The 18,000-nt window shown below is 40.1% G+C and overlaps 1 protein-coding gene across 2 annotated transcripts; it reads left to right on the forward strand.

The window, feature by feature from the left end:
* Positions 1-852: 852 nt before the first annotated feature.
* nlgn3b (neuroligin 3b) lies at positions 853-17,131 on the forward strand. Of its 2 annotated transcripts, XM_031320298.2 has the most exons (7): positions 853-1,300; positions 4,588-5,258; positions 7,090-7,149; positions 8,095-8,244; positions 9,090-9,275; positions 11,281-12,070; positions 15,651-17,131. In XM_031320298.2, exons 2-7 carry the CDS (start codon positions 4,778-4,780, stop codon positions 16,441-16,443), a joined length of 2,460 nt encoding a protein of 819 aa, XP_031176158.1. In that variant the 5' UTR covers positions 853-1,300; positions 4,588-4,777; the 3' UTR covers positions 16,444-17,131. The 2 variants fall into 2 exon arrangements, with proteins under 2 accessions (XP_031176158.1, XP_031176159.1); XM_031320299.2 differs by lacking the exon at positions 7,090-7,149.
* The last annotated feature ends 869 nt before the right edge of the window (positions 17,132-18,000 follow it).

Consider the following 18,000-nt stretch of genomic DNA (forward strand, 5'->3'; position numbering starts at 1 on the left):
AAGGAGTGTACGAAGCAACAACACAATAATAATTTTTCTAAGTGTTCTATAAAGATAGGAGCAACTTTCCTGCACTGGACTAATTTCCTGCCATTCGTGGTCTTTTTTTGCCTCAAAGTAGTTCGTTATTGTGGCTTAAGGAGTGTGAAGTCTGAAGGTCTTTCCATGCATTGCCCATCCAATCAAAATTTGGAATGACATTCCCCGTCACATCAGAACACTACCATCCATCACATATTTCAAAAAGGCATACAAACTTCCTTCTCAACAGTTACACTTGCACTCATTGATTGTTCATGTATTGTCCAAGTCTTGTTTGCACTGTCTGTATTGTTGTTTTTAGTTGTCTGTATCTGTCTAGCCCATGCTAATGTCCTGTATGTGTGTATCTGTCTTCATATGCCATAACTGTGTTCTATATTGCTGCAGAACAGGAACCTGCTGGAAACCAGTTTTTAAACTGAGTCAGGCCCGTTTAAACTATAACTTAATGTTACTTTTAATCCTTTCCTGTATAATAAATGAAATGAATGAATCTGCTTGTTAAACCAGTGTTGGCCTGCTGTTTCAGAGATGCCATTGCAAGGCTCTTCAGCACTGCTTTTTCTTTCTTTCCTTTTAGCCTAATGTCTATAATGATGAGAGAACAGGCTTTCATTAGTGAACTCATTTTGTTTAGACTTTGCTCAGGAGGTATAGGAATTTAATATAAAATGTATTACAAAGCCAGTGGGAAAAATATTGGAGTATGGTTTGTATTTTTTCTTATCCTACCCCATTTTCATGGTTGGCAAGATTTGCTAAAAGGCTTATGGCAATGAAATCTAATGTATTCCAAATGCACGTCTTCTCTCCATGCAGGTCTGCACACTCCTTGAATAGCCTCACTTGTTCTAAGATAGGCTAGATGGGTTTCGCCCGAGAACAAAGCGTGTGAGTACGTGAGTGCTGTCCGAGGTTACGGTGGTTACTTAATGGTTTCTAAATTGGGATTTTGTCGGTTGTTGGAGGGTGAATTTAATGCACTGGCGTATCCCGGTGGTTGCCTAGTAACGCGCTGGCAGTGGGCGCCGTAGAGAGATCTCTATGGTGGGCGCTCCATTAAAACCGTTGGCGCTCCTGACCTTGGCGTCGTATATGCGCAAAGCACACAGGCTGTGCAAAGCAGGAGATAAGAGTAAAGATCCGCGTGTTTGATACTGAAACCCGGGGAATATTTCACACAGCCCCATTGTCTTATAGCGAAACTGACGGGCATGGTATGGAGAGATGGAGCGCGTACCAGCTTCTGTAAAAGCAGGTGAGTTAACCTAATGATTCTGTTTTTTCCGTGAGACGAATCTTTGTTCAGATTGATCACTGACATTACTAAGCTAATTGTTTCAATTAAAGCTCTTGCTTAGCAATATGCTATGGTGGAACATTTGTTGGGTCGCTTTTTTTCTCCCCATTTTGTCCAATTTTACACCGTCCTAGACCTAGATTAAATAAGATTATCAGTCACAACGTGAGGCAGTACAAACACACACACACACACACACACACACACACACACACACACACACACACGCTACAGCAGTTTGTCGATGCTATCTGGGCTGTGGCTTGGTTTTTTCTGTGGGTCTGGATCCTTGCATTCATTTATAAAGCACTGATCAGTATGTTGATTGCTACCTGCATGTTCTCTATAAAGTAGTCTCCTCTGCGTCAATCCCTGCTCCTTTTTATTGCACTGCTAAATTAGGAAGATTTGGGGAATCCACTAAAACGGTTTTGATCCACACCAGTCGAATTACAAGGGCATTGGGACCCCAGTAGCCTACTGTTGTCTGACATAGCATACTGGGCTCCTTCTCAAATGCTTTCATGTCAAGGGCCCCCAGGCTACCAGAACCTGGTCGATAAGATATTGTCCCAGAGATTTTTATTAGTGGTGAATTGCTGTTGAATTATGTGCCTGTCGATTATGTTAGTGTAGAGATAGTAATGGTGGGAGAGAAGCATGATTATAGCTATCATTCTAATAGGTCTGTATCTGGGATCAAGTCAGTCAAATTAAAGGATTTGGGTTCCAGAAAAAAACCTTGTCTTTGACCCAAACCACCTCTGTGGTGCATAAACATCTGCTGATGCAAAAAATAGTCTATTAGAATAATATGGTTGTAAAACATCTTGATTTTTGATTTTTTTCAATCAGTTGCTGAGTTATTGCAAGCATTTAATTTAAACTTCCCTGTTGCTGGGCATGTTGCCAGTCTAAATTGCACAAAAACTTGCAGTGTATCAAACTTGACTGGGTGATGGCTCATTTTTATTACATGGCCCATTTGGTGTTAGCTATAAAGCTTTTATCCACATCTGTCCTATCGCAGACTACAAGTTGGAAAAAGAATACTCTGCAGCCCTTTTGTAGGAAGTATTCAGCTGCTTTGGCAGTCTGCAGTACAATTAGTAAAACAAAATGAAAGTACTGTATACCATGTATACCTTAGCTTTGTTCCAATGATTTAAATTAAAACTTTGATTTGATGTCAAATAGCAAAAAAAAGCACATCGATTGATACTAATATCATGAATGCATGTGTAATTTAAAAGGAAATGACGCTCATTTTAAGAATTCATAGTAACCCTTTGATCTACAGCAGCCCCAGCAGGGACAGGACTGCTGCTATGTAACCTACAGACAGCTAACCAAGTCTGATGGGTAACGTCCACTGTACAGCCCATAACTGTAATTTGATGAACACTTTAACAGCAGGTTTTGTGAACAAAGAGGATTTGTACCCCCTAAATGATTTATTATCAGTGTCAGTTCCAAACCAGGAGATGTGCCCCGATGTATAAAAAAAAGAATCAGGTTCTATATATTTCCCATTTTAATGTCTTGGGAGCCGTATATCATTGTCACATAACAGATAGGGGATTGAACAAGGTTTGTCTTTTTCTGGCTATGGGGAACATTCACAAGTGTTAATTAATACAGACAAAGCTGGCCTATTAGGGCAGAGAGGTACAATATTTCTCATATTATTCTGACTTGTCTCATTCTTTAAACATTGGCAAACTAGGATGGTGTCCATATCAGGTAATGTGCAACACCTGTGAAAGAGAGAACGAGCAGCTTTTATTTGTGTGCATGTTCCTGCTATAGTGTAAACAAAATGTTGCAGGGAAAGAGAAAAGCCAATGCACCACATGCTTAATTAGTTTCTCATATTAGGAGGGAGATATTGCCCCCTGTTTTAATAGATAGGTTCATCAGACAGTGAGCTGTTTAGCTGCAGTCTTTCACAATGCTCAAGGCAGTACTCGTCAATAGATGTGATTAGGTTAACAAGCTTGTTTTTGTTTTCCCATTGACGAGCCAGTGAGAACCTGATGTCGAACATATTATGCTTAATGCTATCCTAGACTGTTATAAGGACTAAGACGGGATGCATTTTGGATAACAAAGTAGTTAATTGGGAGATGCACAACCCAATTCGCTCTCTGTAGTTCTCCATGGGTGATCTTACATTTGATACCTAATTTGAATACAGTGTGGGATTAGGGGTGAATGTGTATTCCCCAGTTCACTGACGCATGCACGCTGGTGAACCACTAACTAGACAAACTATCATCACACAGAAGCTCTAGTAACTGCAGTTGGATCAGAAAACAGGTTAAAGGTAAATGTTTGCATCTTTGCATCAATCAGACCAATATTGCTGGAATAAGATCCAAGATCAAAGATTTTTTTCACAAAAATGTGGAATCAGCAGGAACTCATTCATGGATTCAAGCTGAACAACTTACTGTTAGTGTTTGTTGAAAGGAGTGTGCAGGGGTGGATGCAGCAGACGAACACTATCACAAATCAAATTCTCAAGAAGAAGTCAAAGGATCCTTTTCCTCTGATATTGAACACACATGGTCTTTCACTGCTTATAAACCTTCCTCAAGTCTTTCAATAAACCTGCAATTACTCTGCTTTATAAGGAAGGATGGTGCTACTGCGGTCCCATCAGACATGTTTGTTCTGTGATACTTCCATTATGCATCTTTAAGTCAGTTGCTGACAGTGTTGCTTAGGTATAAAACACACAAAAATGCAAACATTCCCTATTCATGATGTGAGACATTTGGTGTTTTTGAACATCACCCTCAAGTCAGATATTTCTTTCCCAATGTATCTCTCTTCAATGCATATTAAAGGTTTGTCTTTCCTTGCTGTTAACTGTTTCTTTTACATAAGAAAAGGGGTGTTTAACACCTTTTATTTTGAGATGGTTTCACAGCATCACTCCAACATTTTTTTTTAACATTCCTCACATCTCCCCCAGTGATACACATAAATCAGTATTCAGTGATTTGTACATGTCAAAGCATACATTTGCTCTTTTAAGACAGCAATTTGTCCCAAAAGGTTAATAGCATCGAAGGGTTACAGCGGATTTGGCATACTGATATTAAGCGTATATAAAAGTATATTTAGCACCCCCAGATACAGGAAGAGGATCATACTTTATCAAAACTTAGTCAATTATACAGATATTTAGGACTATTTTCACATAGTTTTGATGTTTTCTTGCCTCATCTTGTTTTCAGATTTGTGTGCACTGCAATGAAAAGCGGAAGTGGGGGTGGTCCATACCTGGCTGAGGTGATTTTGGATTTGATAACCATCGCAGTCAAAGGCACAGTGAGTGATGTCTGTTTGACAGAGTCAGTGCAAAGGGACTGAGCGGACACTACAGTGTGCATTTGTGCTGTGCAAGGGCACTGTCCAGCCCAGACCATGTGGCTGGCTACATTTAGAGACCATCTGTTGCCTGCACACCTGCTACATCATCAAGGGACTGTTACCATCACCCACTGTGCTCTTCTTTGGTGGATATTATGTTCCTGCTGGTCATTCACCAAGGCAACAAGCCAGAAATTCTACCCGACAGTGACCACTCAGTTTGGGAAACTGCGAGGCCTCAGGGTTCCTGTGCCCAGCGAGGTGCTCAGGCCTGTTGATCAGTATCTGGGGGTCCCCTATGCTGCTCCACCTGTGGGTGAGAAGCGCTTCATGCCCCCCGACCAGCCAGCCTCTTGGTCAGGTGTCAAGAATGCTACCCACTTCATGCCTGTGTGCCCTCAGAACATCCACAACACCGTGCCAGAGATCATGATGCCCATATGGTTCACCTATAACCTGGACACAGTAGCCACATACATCCAGGATCAGAGCGAGGACTGTTTATATCTAAACATCTACGCTCCGACAGAGGAGGGTGAGTTGGTGTGGTAAAACGGAGAGCAGTGACTCTCCATATCTATTTATCATTATTATTGATGTTGTTCTGTTATCATTACAAAGCATGTGTACGACCGCTGCTCATGTCATTGCTGCCACCAAGGGCTGATTTACCATCCAAAGCAATGTCATTAATGTTTCAATTGTTATATATAATAATGTCATATTCCATTCGAAATAACAATCATGTTGATAAGCAGAAATGTATTCATGCTGTATATTGGTAGTTGTGGCAACTAAAGATACCCTGATGCCAATGAATGTGCACAGAGAGGCACAACTAAACCTAAATGTACTGGGGTATGTGCTTGTTTCCCCACTAATCGAAATCCAGTGAAATATTGCTGAGGTAAGGTGTTGTTCAAGTATTGGTCCACCTACACTGAGCAATAATTTTCAGCATTTAAAATGATGAGCTGGCATATTGGGCTGTCACTGAGCATCAAAGGTAATCCTGAAGAATGACTTAGGCGATATAGTGAAGCCAGCAGTGCCAGCTTTTCATGTTTGTTAAATATTACAATTTCGTCATATTTTACTGAACCGCTGCTTTGTTCAGACAGTGTGTCTGTTGGGGGCCAATAAGTCAACTAATGTCTATCGCTGGCTGAATCCATCCTATTTTTGTATCTAATAGAACTGTGAAATGAACAAGCAACGGGTTTGTGTGTCTGCTCACTCTGCTGTGAATCTGATTAGTAGAACTATGTAATATATGTAATGTATCTAAATCTAGTGTTGACAAACAGATTTCTCTAATTAATGGTACTTCAATACACCAATTAAACATGGTTTTATATTGCCTCCCTCACAAGCACTCACTATAACACAAAACATTCAGCATTCAAAGTTAGACCATGTTCAGCTTTTGTCTGTAACATGCCACTCTCGACTTTTCTATGGTAGCATAGCAACAGATAAACAGCCTGCTTGAGAGGTAGCTGTCCAAAATGGTGCAGCCCACGTTTTGCAAAGCTTCTGGTCTGAGTGCTGCTTAAAGGGCTCCTTACCCGGCACACAAACAGGCTAATTAAATCTCACACTTGCATTCACATTTCAAAGGAAATAACATAACCCAGCGGTTCTATACATTTTTTATTCCTCATCATTGTCATTGTTTATTTAAAATGCACCTCGGGCATTTTGTTACTTTATTATTTGTATTACTTCATATTTACTTATCTGCACTAGTCTTTTTGGCAAATCAAATTTCCACTATTGAATATGTGTTTTTGTGGCTTGTTGCCACCTCAAGTCAGAGTTTATTAATCATCCACCATCACATCTTCAGTAACTATGCTGCAGTGGTTTACCTGAAGAATCGACATGACAGGGTTCAAATATAATTGTTCACAGAGAAAATAATAAAACAAGAATGATGTATTACTCCAGTCAAAGCTGAGGCAGCTGGATCAAAACAACAGATAATTAACCATTCAAAGGTAGGAGTGTGCATGTGTGTGTGCGCGTATACACACTGTGCCATTTCCTAAAAATATCTAACAATGAACAAAAATGTGTTCACTTAATGAAAACAGAAACACTGATTAATGTGTACCTGTAACTCAGAATGTAATTGTGTTATACATCTCTAAAGATTTTTACATAATGTCATCTACATTTTGTTAGGAAGCAATTACAGGTAAAAGTGCAACATGCTCTATGTAAATAGGATCATCTTTTTGCCTATAATTTATGGATCTTTTTCTCCTGATTCTGCCAGTTTGATTTCGACCATGTTAAATAAGAGGCACAGTCAACCATGCTATTTTGAATTTTGTACTTCTTTTTCCTTATGTGAATCGCAGGGAGCCAACACAAGAAAAAGGGGGCGGCTTTCTCACATGCTGAGACTCATATATCTGAAGGTATTTTCAAGAGCTTAAAGTCTTGATGCATGGATTCTTTTAGCTTGAGTTTGGTGGATGAAGATCTTACAATTCTTAGTTTTTACTTTCCTGAGGAACCGTGGGGGTTCTTTTATTTTGAGTGGAATAAGAAACATTATGTTTTCTGATGATTATGGTTATGATTACATAAGTATGCTGTTGCTGCACCTCGTGTCTTGGATTGAGCTCTGTCACAATCCGTTCAGTAAGAGCTACATCTCTGTTGCCATGCACATTGATCGACAAGATTATTATGCATTATTATCCGTCTGATAGTCCCTTTTAAAGACACTGGTTGGTCAATAAAACAAATTGGTGTCCAAACATGAAGCATATATTTTCTATTTTTTATTTTAAAAATAACAGTTTCTATTTTAGCATGTACTAGTAGATAACAAGCTCAGTGTAGTTTCATTCTACACTAAAATGTGTTTATGCTTGTGCATGCATATTATATGTTGATCTGTAAAATTCCATCATTACAGGAATTTCTTCTGAACTGACATCAAACCACAAGTCAGATCAATAGATTTTTTTCTCTTTTTACCTCTAATCCAGAGAACTTCAGATATGATAAAGAGCAAATTATGCTTGGTTGTGCACTTACATGCAGTGTAAAAACTGCTGTTAATTACATTTGACCCTTTTATTCATACACCCCTTGTCAGAGTGTATTGACCATGCATTTTCTAAATGTCATTACAGCTTACAACCCACAAGCCTACCACTGCTTCTAAGCACCTTTTCTAAGCTGTCTTTACTCATACCTCATACTGAACAGTTGATATAACATTTTAATAACAATGCTCTAGTAATTCTCCATGTTGCCTCAGCAGTTGTTTGCTCAGCGTATATATGTGTGTGTGTGTGTGTGTGTGTGTGTGTGTGTGTGTGTGTGTGTGTGTGTGTGTGTTGATGTTGCAGATATAAGGGACTCTGAGGCTCGACCTGTGATGGTCTACATCCATGGAGGCTCCTATATGGAGGGCACTGGGAACATGATGGATGGCAGCGTGCTGGCCAGTTATGGGAATGTTGTTGTTGTCACGCTCAACTACAGAATTGGAATATTAGGTGATGACAACGTGTCTGTTTGGTAATTTCTAATGGTGCTTCAAATGGGGCATTTAGCCCATAATAAAGTGTCATAATGGCTATTAATTTCCACTTGTGTTGCCATAATAACCTACTAAAAAAGATGTAAAAATGTAAACCAGTATAAGAAAATATAGTCAACTGAGATCTTGGTAGAATGACATAGCTCCTGATTTGCATACAAATGTCCTCAGAGAATAAGTGATGCAAATACTTATCATGATCTGTCCTTGTTGCACACAAGCTGTTTTATTTAGAAAACACAATTTATCTTCCTTTATATGGTTTTATCTATTCTGTAAAAGATGATCAGCCTTTGCCATTCTTGAAAGAATAACAATTTAAATACAGTATGGACGAATGCAGCATTCACAAGGTCAAGAGTTTCCCCTGTGTTTAACATTCAAAACAGAACGTTGTTTAGATGAGACTAGACAAGGGAATAAGGAAAAGGATCAATTGTAAGAACACCAGTGACCTCTGCGTGGTTTTATAAAATTCATGAAGAGAAATAGGCAAACGATTTATTTATTCATGCACATTGAATTTTATGAAGTCACATGCAAGGTGAGAATTTAGATTCAATGAGCAGAGCCCTGATCACTTCCTGAGGGGTGTCGCTGCTCTGAGACTGTTACGAGGAGTTGACTAAAGTAGTCAAGATACTGTGGGAGAGAGCAAGGCATATCTGCACCTGAGGGTAAACGTGTCAGCTCACTCAGATACCCTGCTGGGCTACAACTTTAGATCAAAGCTGTGGCATATAGGCTACTGTATATCTCTACTTCAGCAGAGTAGCTCTGATGTCTCTCTGTATACCTCAGGCTTCCTCAGTACTGGTGACCAGGCAGCAAAAGGAAACTATGGACTCCTGGACCAGATTCAAGCTCTCCGTTGGATCAGTAAGAACATTGGTTACTTTGGAGGAGACCCAGGTCGCATCACAGTCTTTGGATCTGGAATCGGTGCTTCATGTGTCAGTCTGCTAACTCTGTCCCACCACTCAGAGGGTAAGAATCACCATCTCAGTCATCACTGACTTTAATCAATTCAGATTCGTTATACAGATATGCAGTTATTAGCTCAAGTTTAAGCAATTAATGCAATAACTTAAAAGTAATGTCAAAATCCACAAACTTCATATCGCAATCATATTAATTTCTTATCTTGTAGATGTCAATTTGAACTACAATTTTTAATCATTTTCAAGTTGGTTCTTTGTTTCAAGTGCAGCTTTAAATGGTCTGTCAGTGAGATGAAGTGTTATATTATGGGAGTAGGGTAAAGGGGGTATTCGTTAAGTAAGTGATTGCTTTTGTTCCCTACTACTCAATCTAATCAGCCTAAAAGCTTTGCCTCTTAAAATGCAAAGCTCTTAAAGATGCCTACTGGCATTATAAACTTTTCACCATGCTATCACGTTCACCTGTGTCCATCAGTTTTCAACATTCAAACTGACTAATATTTCCGTCTTTCAGCGTCAGATTTGTTTGCCCTCTTTTAACCACCTGCAATGCGTGGTGAAATGTTTCAAAGTTTTCTAGAAAAAAATATAAAACCTTCTTTTTTGCTTTTGTCTTCTTTAGTTGCAAAGCCTTGAGTAAAAACAGTGTTTACAAAAGACAAGGTTGGTTTGACAATGAAGCAGGACCCGAACAAAAAGACCAAATTCTTTAGATATTTTCTAAATTGAAATTATATTCTTTCTCCCACATACTGTATATTGGCAGTGCTTTAATTGAAGCCTAGTCTACACTACACTACAAATTCATCCTATCAACTGTATCATTTTTGAAATGATAATATAAGTTAATATGAATTCAATTAAAATAGAGTATACACGAAGGAAACTGTGTCTGATCCACTTTTCTTTTCAGTGGATATCATGCAATTTGGTAAACACTTATCCAAAGCTCTTTGCAGGAATCAAAGGTGCGTATTTCAATATGGATGGCCCACAGGGAATTGAACGTATTATCTTTGCCGTATTATTGCCCACCCCATTGATGCTGGACAGAATCACAAGAAGGGCACAAATTGTGTTTTCATCAATGCCAGGGAGGCTGCGACAACTGTCCTTTGTGAGGTTTGTATTTGATGCCCTAGCTTGGCTGCAGAGAATGCACCAAGACCTCCGGCTGTCTTTGAAGAAGACTAGCTAGCTGTTGCCCTAAAATAAAATTGAAATAAATGACAGCAAAGGAGGGAGAAAGTGACACTGTCCCTGCACTCTTTTTCCTGCACTGCTATGCCTTAACCCCAGCAGAGTATTTTTTGACTTGATACATATCACTTGTCATTTTTAGGTGGTAGATACAAAATCCCATGAGACAGAGGTGATGCACTGTATATAAACAATTCAAAAAAGCATCGTGTTTACTGTATCAACATTGAAGGATCAGGGTTACTGCATATTCAGCTCCCTGCACAGACCCTCCACCGCACAGTTGGCATCAGAAGTCCATATGTAAGCTATGCAGCTTGTTAGACACACAGGAATGACAATTCTACAATTACAGTATACGTGTGTGAATAACTCCTTAGGGAAAACTAGACACCTCCACACTGAAACAGTGCTGCAAATTGATCATTAATTTGATCAACAGAGGAAAGCAAGTATTTTTGTCAGGTTTCTTTAACCATTATAATAACAATAAAATAGGACAACATCCCATTAGCAGCTAATTTCTTCCACCAGCTGCTTTACTGAGCAGCTTCAACATCAGCAAGGCTCAATCTGGCCTTTTCACTCGCTTTTTACTCTAATGCTTTATCTCCCTGGCTAGTATTTAAAGAACATTGCACGTGGGCTTTTTTGCTTTTATCTACCTAACTGTTGTGCGTCAACAAACCTTGGATTTAATTGAGAATATCAATAAGTTTAAAGTGAATATTTGTTAGGGCAGTTCTAAATGCTCTAGAGGTTTGTGCTGAAAAAGATCACTAATACTAACCACTGTTCTCTGGGCTTCTGCTGCCTTCTGTGTCTTTTTGTTCTGAATTTTGTGTCTCAAGGTTTGTTCCACAGAGCCATCATCCAAAGTGGTTCAGCCCTGTCTAGCTGGGCTGTCAACTACCAACCAGTCAAATACACTCGCATGCTGGCCGAGAGGGTTGGCTGCAACGTGCTGGACACCGTGGACATGGTCTCCTGCCTGCAGAAGAAGAGTGCAAGGGAGCTGGTGGAGCAAGACATCCAACCTGCCCGATACCGCGTTGCTTTTGGTCCTGTCATTGACGGAGATGTCATCCCGGATGACCCAGAGATCCTGATGGAGCAGGGCGAGTTCCTTAACTATGATATAATGCTGGGTGTTAATCAAGGAGAAGGGCTGCGCTTTGTGGAGAACGTGATGGATCTGGAGGACGGCGTGTCTGGCAGTGACTTTGACTTTGCAGTGTCAGACTTTGTGGACAGTTTGTATGGCTACCCAGAAGGGAAGGACACACTGAGGGAGACAATTAAATTCATGTACACAGACTGGGCTGACAAGGACAATCCGGAGACCAGGAGGAAGACCCTGGTGGCCCTCTTCACTGACCACCAATGGGTTGAGCCCTCAGTGGTGACTGCTGACCTACACGCCCGCTACGGGTCGCCTACATACTTCTACGCCTTCTACCACCACTGCCAGAGCCTCATGAAGCCAGTGTGGTCGGATTCAGCGCACGGAGATGAGGTGCCTTATGTGTTTGGCATCCCCATGGTGGGCCCAACTGACCTGTTCCCCTGTAACTTCTCCAGGAACGACATCATGCTCAGCGCTGTGGTTATGACTTATTGGACCAACTTCGCCAAGAGTGGGTGAGTAACAGTAAATCCAGGGACAAACCGAAGTACATATTAACGTTAATTAGGCTTATTTACATATAGTTGCTGTGCATTCAGTATCCCACTTTACACCCCTTTCTTGGCCTGTGCTGTGGTATAACATTATTGGCCTCACTTGTGCAGACTTTATTTGTTTATTGTTTATTAGTTGAGATGTTCAACCTCTAACTTCTGCTACATTCACTCATCCTTTATCACGCTGATTAAAGGACTGCAGGATCCAGCCTTAAAGGGTAACCACTGTTTATTTCAACCCCATTTCCCCATGCATTTGGGTCTAATAGACTGATGTGACCAAAAATCTTTGAATTTAATCCAGTATTGAGCAAGATCGTAATGACCAGCCGGCACGAACCGAACTACAATGTAACATAATGGGGCAATTGTGGAGCCTTGCTTTTTGTCAAAAACCTGGGTAGTTACCAGGGTAGTTACCCTTTAAGTAGTGCCTCCTAATTAGTGCAGCCTGAACTCCCATTGCTATGTCTTACAGCCTTCCTTTGTTAGTTCACATGAACTCTCACATGGAACGGTGTGCTTTTGTAATTAATATGAATACCTTAACATTGAAAGTCTTTAAATTACCTGTATCATTAATGCACACTTCTTATTGTAAATTAGGTCTGCTCCCCCTTACTCAGATTTATTTGACCTCACTATACATTATAATATATAAAATTGTAATTACTAGATATTTTTACTAGGGCTGTCAAACGATTAATTTTTTTAATCGCGATTAATCGCTGAATTTCTATAGTTAATCACGATTAATCATATCTTTTATCACATGATTAAAATTCTATTTTTTTGCATTTCAGAACAGTTTTTAAGTACATATTAACAATCAAAAGCAATTCACCAGTGTATCTTGATTGGGAATCAAATGAATGCAAAGAAAGTTACTTTATGAACTTGCTTTTAAGATTTGTAATTATTTATTTACTGTGTAAACAAAAGAAAAATGTGTGAATCTGTCATTATTGCACAATTCCTCCAAGTATCTAACTAAAAAACTAAAAATCCTTATCATCCTTACCAGGAGTCAATATAGTGTTTAGTAACCCCTAAATAATTTTGATTACTCACTGAAGTCCAGTGATCACCGGTTAATGAGACAGCGTTTGCAGCACCTTGCAGCAGTTCCACTGTGGCTGCTTTCTCCGTGTCGTATAGGCTGTGTGTGGGGCTGCTGTCCCCCTCGACGGCAATGAGACGGGTCAGAACATGCCAACCGTAGTACGTCTTTAAGATCAGAGTCCTCTACGATGCTGACAGGTCTGCAGTTAGTTGCCACCCGTTTCGCAAGAGCTGTAGTAATTTTTTGGGATTTGGTTTCATCCACAGGTCGGCAAGTAGCACTCTCCAAAATACTGCTTTGCCTGAGTGGGTGGCATGCTAGCGGTAGCATCACGTTAACTGAACTATATGCTTAGCTCCGTAGATGGTAGCTCAAGCCTGACGTGCTTCGGTGATATTTTAATTCAGCTTTACACAATGTGCATATGGCTTTCGACTTGTCTACTGAGCCGTCCGGGAGTTTTGGAAAATAAAAAGCTCCATTCAGAGTTATTGCTGCTGTCTTTCTCCATCATGCCTGCAGCCTGCAGCAGCAGGATGTGTTACGAGGAAGTGGCAGCTTGATGATAAGTAACGGTGCTGCAAAGGGTCAAAATAGTAGTAGGTAGTAGTAATAGTAGTTAGGCATGACGCAAAGCCGAGTGAAGTGTAAAATAAATTAATAAATGCCGGCATGCGATTAAAAAAAATTAACACGTTATGCTCAGCCCTTAATCGCTTCGCGATTAACGCATTAATGCTGACAGCCCTAATTTTTACATTACATTACATGTCATTTAGCTGACGCTTTTATCCAAAGCGACTTACAGTTGCTATATATGTCAGAGGTTGCACGCCTCTGGAGCAACTATGGGTTAAGTGTCTGGCTCAGGGACACATTGGTTGATGTATCGCAGTGGGAATTGAACCTAGGTCTCCCACACCAAAAGCATGTGTCATATCCACTGCGCCATCATCACCCCTCCGCACAGATATTTAATTGCGTACACTACCCGCAAAATGCTACAAATGTTGGTGATGCCTAACTGTACAGTCACATTAAATGAGCACACACCATGCTATAAATGCCATGTTGTCTCTTTTTAAAAGATCCAGTTTAGGCTTCTGTATAACCTCTCTTTAATACATACATAACAAAATGTCATCATTTTGGGCAGACTTCCTAAAGGTGATGGCTCTTAAAATGTACTGCTTAATTCACATAAATGTTTAAAGCAGTTATTCACTGTTTAACAAAAAGGTTACATTGAAGAGAACATTTGAAGAAGGAAGTTAAGATGTACTCCATAAACCTCTGCCAACTTTACAGGGAGTTGTAATTTCAAATAGGGCTGGCACAAATAATCAGTACAGGAATATCCTGTACATACTGTCTAGGTTTGCTTGCAATACACAATATTGATACACCAAATATTGATGTCTTTATTAAAGGTGCTGTATACATTTAGGCATAGACTTCAAGTTACTTTTTTTGGATTAACTTTAGAAGCAGGGACACTTTCAAAGTATTCCTAGGATGGCAGGAGACGTATTTAGCTTATAAGGTTTTCCAATATAATTTGTGTAATCAGGTCAACGGCTGACAGTTGACCTAATATTACACTAACAGTGACTCAGCACTGGAAAAACATGCTTTTGAAAGTGCAACAGAGTGAAGCTCTGCAGCTTCTGCAGCTTCTGACAGCTTGTTTTGCAATTTGTCAAACAGAGCCACATATTTGCTGTGTCTGTGAAGATAAGAGACACCTAAGTGAGTTGCACTGTAGTTGAGGATTCCACTGCTGCTGCCGGCTAAAATCTTCCTGCATATTGAATACACAGCTGTAATGAGTCTTTGTGGATGATGCTTCTAGCAGGATGAAGCACAACACAGGTCACAGTAGGCTGCTGTTTTAGTGTGTAGAATTAAAGGAATACTGAGCCCTTGAGGAGAGATGGTGATATTACATTGTGTTGATGTATGTTTATGAAGTTCTTCTGGACAATTGGATCTTTGATTTTGCATTTCATTTGCATTTGGAATGGCAACATTGCATGTATACTACCTAGGGCTGGGTTATGTGGTTAAAATCCTTATCACAATATAAATGAGGATAAGGATATTTTCCAGTAACGATCATGGTATGGCAAAGGTAAGCAAAATCACATATGAAATAATCAAACTATTGTTCAAAGCAAAGAACTGTGTGTAAAATAACAAAAATCAATGAAACATTTTCTTTCTGCAACCTGTTTTTATTTACAGCTTGTTTTGAATCATTCATTTGGACACCGATGTTTCATGATCAATATCTTTATCAGATTATATCAGTATGATGATATGCTGAAAGTTCATAAACAATAATACTGAATTACTGCCCACGGACAGAGAGGGACACAGAGAAAGAGAGGACTTGGGATAAGAATACTACCATTTAGCTTTCTTCCATAATGTATTTCTCATGGCTTAAGTTTTCTGTCTATCATGTGTCTGCAGGGATCCTAACAAACCAGTGCCACAGGACACCAAATTCATCCACACCAAGGCCAACCGCTTCGAGGAGGTGGCTTGGTCTAAGTACGACCCCTTCGACCAGCTGTACTTGCACATTGGCCTAAAGCCTCGTATCCGTGACCACTACCGCGCCACCAAGGTGGCCTTCTGGAAACACTTGGTGCCCCATCTCTACAACCTCCACGACATGTTCCATTACTCCTCCACCACCACCAAGGTCACCCCACTGGATCCCACCCAGTCCAACGGTAAGAGGTCCGGCAGCACCGGGCGGCCTCCTGTGTCCACCGCCCACATTGACGGCGACGGGAGGGAGATGGGCCCGCTGATTATGCCGAACCCGAGGGATTACTCCACAGAGCTCAGCGTCACCATTGCTGTAGGAGCGTCACTGCTCTTCCTCAACGTGCTGGCCTTCGCCGCTCTGTACTACCGCAAGGACAAGCGCAGTCGGCAGGACACCTCCCAGCAGCCCAGTCCCCAGCGTGACAGCAAAGGCAACAATGTGAGCCACACCACCACTGTAGACGAGACCCTGTCCCAGCAAAGGAACCAGTGTGAAGCCCTTCACAATCCTCTTCACGTCTCGCCCAGCTTGGACTACTCACTGAGCCAACGGCGCTCCCCTGACGACATCCCTCTGATGACCCCCAACAACATCACCATGATCCCCAACTCCCTGATGGGCCTCTCCAACATGAGTCCATACAGCACCTTCCCTGCTGGTTACAGCTCTGCAGGCCTGCCAAGCACCCACTCTACCACTCGGGTATAGCCTGGCTGGAGACGGGAGGAGAACCGTGACGTACATAAAACATGGAAATGTAAAGCTGTATTTAGGATGTGTAGGTAAAATAGGATTGAATATGTTTGTTCTGTCTTTTCCAAAGGTGTACAACCACCGACATCCTGCCTTTGCGCTCTCATAATAGGAAGTCTAACTGCAGAGTCATTTTATAATAATCACTTTCAAAGGCAAACAAAAAGAAAAAGTGCATTTCATTTTCCACTTTGGCTTTTTTGGAACTTTACCTAGCAAGAACTTAGTATAATGTTTATACAGTTGGATTTGTATGGGAAGCTTTTTCTTACTCTGTGATATCGATTTTGATCTCGTGGAACGAAGTGACATTACTCGTGGTGGACAGTGATGAGATCTGGGAAAAGCTGAAAAGCAGTATTATTATTATTATTATTATTATTATTATCAAGCTATTTTATACATATTTCTCATCGTACATTGCTTATTATGAAAATGTATTTTTACTGTAATTACTTTTAAATGCCTTGTAACTCGCTCATATAAAGAATTACTGTGGAATCAAGTTATACTCAAATACTGGTCAAACATGTGGTAAAAATGTCCAGTTTATCCAAAATATTTCTATCTGGTAGTGCAAAATATAGCACTCCTCTGTGTGTGTGTGTGTGTGTGTGTGTGTGTGTGTGTGTGTGTGTGTGTGTGTGTGTGTGTGTGTGAGTGTGTGTGTGTGTGTGTGTGTGATGAGAAATGTGCTACAAAAGTAAATTTGGCATTGTTTGAAATTAATCATTTAGTTTTGCATTTGTAGTGTTGTGTATTCTATTGTAGTCTATTTGAGTATCCTTGCTATATTTTTGTTTCACGTGTCTTCAATTTTGCTTAATTCATTGCAGGAATATAACTTCTGCTTTACTATAAAAGAGAATTGCTTAAAATGTGTTTTCGTACTCATGGTTCTTATGGCTTGGCTTCTTTGTACAGAATAAACTTAGACCAACATTTTATTTGTCGTTTGTTTATGAATACTGTAAGGTCTTTGGAAAGATAACTGTAATTATATTGTAATTGTATGTATACCAACTAAATTATTCACATTTAAAGGGAGTTTGATGAAACATACAGATTATTGCTCCTACTCCAAGTCGTTTGGACCCCGTGCGTACCAAGATATATGCAGGGGTCACTACTCTTTACTGAATAGAAATGATGGACATTAAACTTTGAGATTTGATTTCTTTGAACCTATCATAATGTTGTTTAATCTAAATGAGACGACTATTAAAAGATTTTTGGAACTAAAGATGAGTCTTGTCAAAAGTTGGGATAGTGTTTCTACAGAGTTTAAAAGGATACCTATAACCATGTGAAATGTAGTCCAAAGCTATACAGTCTCTGGATCAGAGTTGAGAGTTGAGGTTAAATTAGCCTCAGTGTGTGCCTCTCATGTATGCTAATGCATGAGAAACATCAAAGTCTCTTTACAGGTCATGGAGAGTACTACTGCATATGTGAAACATGTTGCATCAAACTGTTTGTGGCTCCAGAGGGAGCTGATAAAAAAGATCTTAT

The sequence above is a fragment of the Sander lucioperca genome, chromosome 13 (assembly GCF_008315115.2).
Source record: "Sander lucioperca isolate FBNREF2018 chromosome 13, SLUC_FBN_1.2, whole genome shotgun sequence".
NCBI lineage: Eukaryota > Metazoa > Chordata > Actinopteri > Perciformes > Percidae > Sander > Sander lucioperca.